At 34.8% G+C, this 8,793-nt stretch overlaps 1 protein-coding gene across 1 annotated transcript in view; it reads right to left on the bottom strand.

Moving 5' to 3' along the window:
• Nucleotides 1–4,704: 4,704 nt before the first annotated feature.
• The window catches only part of LOC107757269 (CUE domain-containing protein 1-like), a 28,914-nt gene continuing 24,825 nt past the window's right edge, over nucleotides 4,705–8,793 (bottom strand). The window contains exons 5-10 of the mRNA XM_016574702.1: nucleotides 7,112–7,334; nucleotides 6,709–6,777; nucleotides 5,876–5,965; nucleotides 5,684–5,777; nucleotides 5,300–5,349; nucleotides 4,705–4,742 (exon numbers count right to left, since the gene is read on the bottom strand). Coding sequence (XP_016430188.1) covers nucleotides 4,705–4,742; nucleotides 5,300–5,349; nucleotides 5,684–5,777; nucleotides 5,876–5,965; nucleotides 6,709–6,777; nucleotides 7,112–7,334 — 564 coding nt within the window. The remainder of the gene's footprint in view (nucleotides 4,743–5,299; nucleotides 5,350–5,683; nucleotides 5,778–5,875; nucleotides 5,966–6,708; nucleotides 6,778–7,111; nucleotides 7,335–8,793) is intronic.

Raw genomic sequence — 8,793 nt, 5'->3', positions numbered from 1 at the left:
GGATACTCTAGCGACGTCATAACGGTTGCCGGGGCGACGGAGGATCACCGATTTCTGATTCGCGGAAATCCGTTTACGCGTGACCTCTGATTGGCTGTTCTCTCGAGAATATGAATGGTATGGATTCGTGGTATACGTGCTTTAAAGGAGTGTAACGATGAAGCGCTAAATTAATCCAGTGCTGCAATTCAATTGTTTATCTCTGAAGGAGCAACAAAATCTCCAATTCGGTGATGGAATTGCTTGAAAGGTGTCAGGAATTTAATGTAAAATTTATTTAGTTTTATTTTTGGTCTGTTGTTCCTGTTAATGGTTCATGTCGTGATAAATCCCACTGAAGCATTTAGAGAACATAGAAAGTTTTGTTGCAGGGTTAAATATCAACGATTTGTAGTTCACAAACTCCTGTTGAAGATTCTCTGTAAAGTTACGATGAAAATGTAGATGTATTCAGGGTTATTTTAATAATTGTATTGTTATTCAGAATATACGTTATGAGAACATATCTATGTTCATTTTATTGGTTGCACATAAATAGGACTGCTTTTATTATAATACATTTATACATGTATATTATCTTATTATATTATAAAAATGCAAAATTGTTAATTCATACTGACATGACCATCACAGTGCAATTCATTGTCATTGTGAAGTGACGTGAAATATTGACTTAGAGGTGGTGAAATATAGTTAGAAAATTTGTATGCTAAATTTATAGTTGTGGGAGGAGGTTAAGATTGTTTCTAAAGTTTCTGGTTATGCAATAAGGCTCTTAAGGCCATGCTGTGTTGTGAATATAGTTAAAAGGGTGGCATGACACATATTAGATAGACTGTATTCACAAACAGCACAGCCTTGAGTGCCTTAATGCATTTATACAATGCGTAGTATGTTCAAATATTTTTTCTTCTGCTAATGGATGTTATGGTTTCATTTATATCAACAATATAACACGTGCCAGAACATTCTGTTAGCACAGTTCAGATAAACTACAGTTCTGTCTGTCTGTTCTCCTTGTTCTTTATATGTGGTTTCAGCTATTTGATTTTTTTTCTACTAAAAAGTTTATCTCTAATGCAAAATGTTGATTGAAAAAGAGTTCTGGAATAATGTTTCTGGGTCAAGAGAAATGCATGTTTATTTATTACCAGATCATTTTGTGTTAAGGAGGAAAACACCTCAAGGTCAACTTAGTGTGTCATAAAGATAAGTGTGTTAGATACAGGAGAGTTTATTTTTTTTTGCCACAGTGGCTCACTTGACGCTTTTATTTTGTCTTTGGCTGATAAGTGATGTGACCATGGAGTCGTTGAATAGGGCTTTGTGCCCGGTTTCCTAGTAATTCCAGGAATACCAGTTCACAGAGAGTTGATCAAGGGAAGGTCAATCAACTGTGTAATGAACCAAATATGGTAAATCATTTAATAGACAAACGTAAAAAACAAAAACAAAAATGCATCGAGGAAAAACACACCCATTATAAAGACATGTGCTGCCATCTACTGGTTGCATTTATATAGAACAGTGGTTTTCAAACCCTTTTTAATGCCATGAAACCACAAAATGGCATTTGACCTGTGTGTGCGTGCGCGTATACATATATATATACACACACGCGCACACACACACACATATATATGCATACTCATTTGATCAAAAATTAAGTTAAAAAAATAATATATTATTACATTTCAAAATAACTGTTTTAATATATTTTAAAATAGTTTATTCCTTTGATGGCAAAGCTGAATTTTCAGCAGCAAAGATCCTTTAGAAAAAATTCTAATATGCAGATTTGGTGCTTAGATATCTTAGATGCTTATAAGCTATCTATGGTTAGGACATGGTTAGACAGAGTACAACAATTTTATTATTTATTCCAATAGCTAATAAACGTCTGCATTGTAAGAAAAGTCCAGAACTTGAAATAGCGATGTGGAACAATAACATTGATTTTGGACAAGTAGACAAAGAGTCAGTTTAATTTGTTTGAGAATCATTCTTCAGAAGAAAGTAAGGGGACAGAAATAATGGCTAAATATTTCATATAAAAAAAATTGACAATTTACTCCCTTCTAATTCAGTATAAATAGTACATTCCACTAATTGTTAAGAGGCGCTCAAACTCTTGTGGCTCATACACAACACTCTCTGAACCCATCTGCCAGTGATTTCAGCCCTATCTGTCCCATACAAAAACCAAAGATGGAAAAAGGTATCTTGATCACACAAGCACATGTGATCAAGAAAAGGAACTTGGCTACATACTGAAGGAGATCAGCCACACAGCCCTTGAATTCTTTCATATCAACCTCACGACGGGTAAACAGATGGTGCTACCTTGCCTATTAAAGAAGCCTCTGCGCTAACAAATTTTCAGTTTGAGTTGTGCTTTTAGCAGAAAGTGAAATCAAAGCAAGTTCCCTGAGAGGATAAAATATGTTAACAAGCAGGACGGAAGGGAAAATCTCACACAGTCATGCCCGTGAATCACAGACGACAACGGTACAAGCTGGAAACATGGGCCCTGTGCTGTATGCGTTATTTCTCTCAACAAGGTTTTGCCCTTACAAAACCTTTGTTCTTTCAATTCATATTTTCAAAACAGATTACAGACTTGTTTTTTTTGTGCCATCAATAAAGATCTGGAAAAAACTAAAGAAATCATGCAAATATGCACGCATCAGCACATATTTCATAATGGCGATTACACTTCACAGAACGTGATTAGGTGGTATACATTAATGATGCTTATTAATACCTATATAATTTGTAATAATGGCAAAAATCAATCACATATTGATGTGACATAAACATGACTTCATATACATAATGCCCTTTAAATAAAACTAGCAAGCTCCTATAGTCATATCGGTAGATTTCAGGAGCTTGAAGTGTATCAGTAACATGGTGGAATCCAAAAAGCCTAGACATATAATACCGTGCTAGACGGTTTCAAACTGACAGATTTAACTGTTGGACAATTTGATGTACATAAAATGCATACAAACAAACATCAATGTCACACAGTGTCCTCCAATTGGCTACTTCACACTGAATCAATACTGGGATGCACAACCCTAAAAGAAACATAATGGCACATTCTTATTGGTGGATCACAATTAGATCTCTGACCTTATGACACAGTCACGTGACCTACTTGGAAGCACAGAGTTAGGGTAAATCATTCAGTGTGATTTGCAAAAAAAGCAAAGCACACAGCAGCGTTTTGGTTGGTTCAAGGACAGTATGATTCAAACTGTTCTATGTCAGTTCTGTTTGTTGCGAAGATTGAAAAAAAAAAAAAAACACGTCTAGATGACAACTATACTGACTCAATCAATCTAATCACTTTTCACCAAGAAACAGTTTTAAAAAAGTATTTCAATATTTTATAAAACTGATATGGCAGTGCAAACATGAGAAGCAGGCAAACTTGATTTGCCTTTCTTTTTTGTGTAAAAATGACTGAAATCAAATTTTGGCATGGAGGATGTATTACATAGAAAGTGTGCATTGCCTTACTCTTAAAGGAGGGCATCTCATCTGAATGAACTATTGGTTTTGATTTAACTGTATGAAAAAGTAGTATGGAACTGGACTATTCAGCACTCTAAAAATCACACCAGACTAAATGGACACCTGAATAATGATTTCTTAATAGCAACGATAAAGAAAGGTTTCTGAGTACATTCTTAGAGGAAATGCCTTTGATGTTTAATGTGCAGATTAGACTCTGAAAGTCCATTAAAAATAAGAAATGAGTTATATACTAATGTGCTGAAATGACTGACCATTGATTGTGGACAGTAATAAACAAATCATTTGCCTCTTTTCAAATGGTGTCAAGTCATATCAAATATAAGTGGGGAAATAAAATTCCTCAGGTAAATTATATATATTTTAAACAAACATAAAGGGAATTTCTTTCCAAATGATTATGGATAAAAAGAAAAAATACATGGCTGGAAATCAGTACTATACCTGTTGAGTTTTACATATGAAACCAAATATTAACAAACAGTTACAATACAATAATTATAATAGTAATCAAATGTAGGTAACAATAATCTCAGGCTCGCAAAAGGCTGCTACAAAATGATCGTACAGTCCTGCCTCGGCTGGTCTGGGGTGGGCTGTTCCTCTGGAGTCTGCGATTGCCTGGCACTGAGCTAAATACCAGAGCCACTGAGATAAGGAGCTATCAGCCATGGGTCATTCTGAGGTCACCATGGAAACCCTAATTTCCCAAGAGCACAGAGGGATCTGGAACGAAATTAGCAAGAGGTTTGTTACTTCTAGATATAATGGGGATTTTCCTTTGCTATTGGAGCAAATGAAAACATAAAAAATTACATTTGTTTTAGTGTTTGTTCACCAATATAGAAGTTAAGTGAGATTAAATGAGAACACGAATATGAATGAGATCAATCAGTATTATTGATTATAAAAGCCTCTCTAGTGGGTTTAGAAAATACAAAAGGATACAATAGGAAAGTGGTTCAATCACTGCATGAGTCGAGCAAAATATTATGCACGTTTCTTCAAAGCGTAATAAAATAACTATCTTTGAAAAAAAGTGCATAAAAATGTTTAAAATAATGTTTATAAACCATATATAATTAATAAAGTTGCTTAAACAATTAGAAAAAAAAACAGCATCAGCATATGTATAGTTTAATACAAATGACCGAAAACCAATCACAAAGGAGCCAATCGTCTAAGCTGACTTTCTTCATCTAGAAAGACACACCGACTTCCAAAATTAAGCAGGTATTTACTCCAAAGTAGTGCTGGACAATTAACTGAATTCATAATATGGACTTTTTCAATTATTAAAGGCTGCTAAATAAATATTATAATATTATTATAAATTATTATAAATATTATAATACCACCCCCCATACAACATACAAAAAACATACATACATAGATATCTGGAGCCAGTATTTTTGTAATTTAAATTAATATATATATATATATATATATATAAATAAATGTATATATTTATTAAATATATGCATGTATGAGTGTATTTATATATACATATAAATATATACAGTACACACACACACATATACATATGTATTTATTTATTATGTAAACAAACTTTTATTTTGGTTGCGATGAATCAATTTGACAGCCCACTCTAACTTTGTAGAGTTTATTGCGGAGACTGCTGAAAATATTAATATTTCAGCAATCTCAGCAATGAAAACTACCCAAGCAAATATACTTTCAATTACCCAGAAATGTAAAGAAAAAATGGCTTGGAACATTGGAGAGAAAGTCTTACCACATGGGTTTCCTTCCACATCATCTAGGAGGTTGGCAGTGGAGTTGGCTGTAAGTGCAGTCAAAGTAAACAGTCGACACTAAATTTACTCAACTGAACTGAACCGAAGTTACTGTGCCAAGAACCATAAATAACATTTGCTGGGGAATTCACATCCTTCTGAACACAAAACAGGGGAGCCACTGAGTTTAACAATAAAAAAACAGCATCACAACTAACGCTATATCTATAAATATTTCACATTCCTTTAGCTTCCCCATCTGTGTCTTAATTTCTATTTCATGCTTGCTCTAAAAATATTCAGATTTCTCATAGTATTTTATTTTGTAAGCTCATGCTGTATTGAATTCAGCTAACATGGTTCTGGCACATTTTGAAGGATATGAATGATGCCGTAGCAACGTTCTTCTTTTAGACTTCCTCCGCTTTGTCTTCTCTGAGAACCCTCTGGCAATTTCAAACAGCTTTTTCCTGGTTGCTGTAGATGAGATTGCACCAAAAATCTTAATGTCCTGTAAAATCCTGAATACACAATTATCTTCCAGTGAACTGGGGTGTTTTAGACAAGTCCCTTACATTTCCCCATGTGCTTTAGCTTGTCTCTAAACAGAGCGTCATCTGAGACTGCTGTACAGGCCTCTACCGATCCGGAAGCATAGTGGTCACCTGTGTTTCCAGGTAAAAAAGAAAAGCATCTTGATGTCTATAGCACAAATGTTGCAAAATGGGTCGCATGTTAATTTTATACATTTTAAACAGGTTGTACACAATCTACTACATGCCTTTTGTCAACTGATTGATATAACAGTTTTTTTTAGCAATTGAAAGACCCTGAAGTTCCCCTTCAGGTCCTGGTATGCATGTCTTTTTGCTGTGAAATCTTTACTGATTTTTATAAAGTAAACATAAGAATAACTTTTATTTTGTTAGTAATATTTAAAAAAAAACACTGAAGCAACTTAGGTTTGATTATCCATAGATTTTTTTAATCATGTTAAAATATGAGGATCAAATATGATAAAATAGGCTTTTGAGGAACATTTATTTGTACATCTCTCAATCATCATTGTGTTTTATTGCAGCACGTGTATTGCTCCCCTCAATAAAAACTAGAGATCTTTGATCATTAAACTAAGCATGTAAATATTATTTTACTACATTATTAGGAGATACAGAATGACAACTGATGCAAGTTTTCTGCTATACTGTTACATAGATCTCATTAATTTACATTACAAGCTAATAGGATTTCATCATAAACTTTCATTTTAAAAATTAGATTTTTCTGATTATCATTTCATGTGTCAGGCTTTGGAGGGCTTAAATATTGAGGACTGGGGGTTTTGAAATGCAAATTTTGCATATGCACAGAGACACGCACACACACCGTTCAGGTGAATGATATCTACCTGTGGAGTTCTCCATGCTAGCTGATGAATGACTGGATTTGGATTTCTTTGACTCGTATTTCAATCGATCTACAACACAGAAGGCAGGTATTATGGAAGGAAAACCATGTCTTTGACATTTGGCATTCAATGAGGATATGAGATCATCCAATGAGGACTGTTCAAGTGTAAAAGCACAAAATGTGCATGACAGAGCATAACTAAATCTCGCTGTGAGAAATAGACGCTGTTAATGGCCTTGGAGAGAAACTGAAACAGTCAACGTTCACAGCCGGGTTGTGTAAATTAGCATAAGAATTGACTCTTCAGGATTTGTGTAGGTGGAACTGTGAAAGGAGGGGAAGTGGAGTATGCCAGAAACTGCTCATTGTCCCATTTAGCATGTGGGTGAGCGTCTTCCTACCTCTTTCCAATGCAATGAGGAACTCTCGGTTCCTTTGCAGCTCCTTCATGAACTCCTCGTTCTGCAGGTAGAGAGCAATACGCTCATCCTCCAAATATTGCTTCAGTTTGCGTTCCTGCTCTGAAGTGCCGCCTGTTTCCGCGGCGGCTGCCACAGTGGGGACCTTCTGGGGTACTGAGGAGGAGGAGGAGGAAGAGGGTTCGGAGATGCTACTCTGAGAGCCCTGCAGAATATTGAAGGGATATGTAAAATTAGACTAGTTTTTAAAGCAAACTTTAAAAACAGGTTGTTTTAGCACAGTTCCCCACAGTCAGAATTTCATAAACAAACACAGTAAAACATTTCACAAAATAGTCTACGGTCATGAGGTTAATTTTGTTTTTTAAAAAATACAGTTCTCCAACTAACAGTTTCATCCCATCATACACAAAATATTTTAATATCTATATTTTAATTATATGAATATCTGAATTAATATTTAAAGAATATTTAAACTCCAAATCCAAAGAAAAATGATTTTGCTTATAGTAGTATTTTTAACTCTTCAGATTTCTTTTTGCGTTGTTTAAATTATCATCATGAATCAAGCATATTTTCCAACAAAATCTGCATTACCATATTTCTGATAATTTTAGTACTACCATAAAGGTAATTTTATATGATTTTGATGAATAGTATAAAATACTATATGCTATGGAATACTATATAATTTAATAATTTTTTCCCATTATGGTAATGTAAAAGAGAACTGTTCACACTATGTTAATGGGATGGAAATATGCTTAAAACAGGCTTTGTTTGATTATTTTTTATTTATTTTTTAGATAAAATATGATCCATACATGTTGAGAGGAGATTCATTCTAATAAAAACACACATTGTTAAAGTGAGAAACCTAACATGATTAATGTCATGTTGCCTCAAATACCAAATACAATGCTTTATGTATGAATGATCAGTATATGCAGGATGACTGTATATGTTTAGGGTGCTCCCATCAGGATTTTTGGAGCTGATCACCGATCACAGGAAGAGCAGTATTTGCCGATACGATCACTGATACGGATCTTTTTGAAGCCTTCTTTTTATCATGTAGAATTATTTATAGTGATGCTCCAGTCAGGATTTTTACAGACATTCATACAGGCATTTTTCTTTAGACATTTTTCAAAAATATATAATTATCTCACCTAAATGTTTGATCATGCAGTGCATTTTTGTTTGTACAATGGGGCAATTGTTGCACAATAGCTTACGCTCAGCACAAGCCTGATTTTGTGAGCTGTATGTGAGGCGGCCTTATGTGTGTGTGCTTTGAGTGTATATGAGCTCACCGTCTCTAGGAGAGCACGCGAGTGCTGAATGGTTTAAACACTAGCTAGACTTAAAAATAAATGCAAATTATAAACTTTAGTGACGATGCGACCAGGGCTGGATTGGTAATCGGGCATACCGGGCATTTTCCCGGTGGGCCGACGCACTTAAGGGGCCGACAGAATGTTGTTGTTTTTTTTGCCGAGGACCATCACGCAGGGACAGCGAGCAGCCAGTGGCCCATTGGTTTGTCTCCTGTATTGATAGCGTAAACATCCAATCATAATGCGCTATAGACGGAGCGATTAAGTATTTTGCTCCGCCTATATAAAGATCGCTTCACTCCAACTTCTTCCTCGTCGGCTTTT

This window comes from Sinocyclocheilus rhinocerous, unplaced genomic scaffold (genome assembly GCF_001515625.1).
Source record: "Sinocyclocheilus rhinocerous isolate Xijiao unplaced genomic scaffold, SAMN03320098_v1.1 scaffold1152, whole genome shotgun sequence".
Taxonomy (NCBI): domain Eukaryota; kingdom Metazoa; phylum Chordata; class Actinopteri; order Cypriniformes; family Cyprinidae; genus Sinocyclocheilus; species Sinocyclocheilus rhinocerous.
This window is presented reverse-complemented; position numbering and strand designations above follow the sequence as displayed.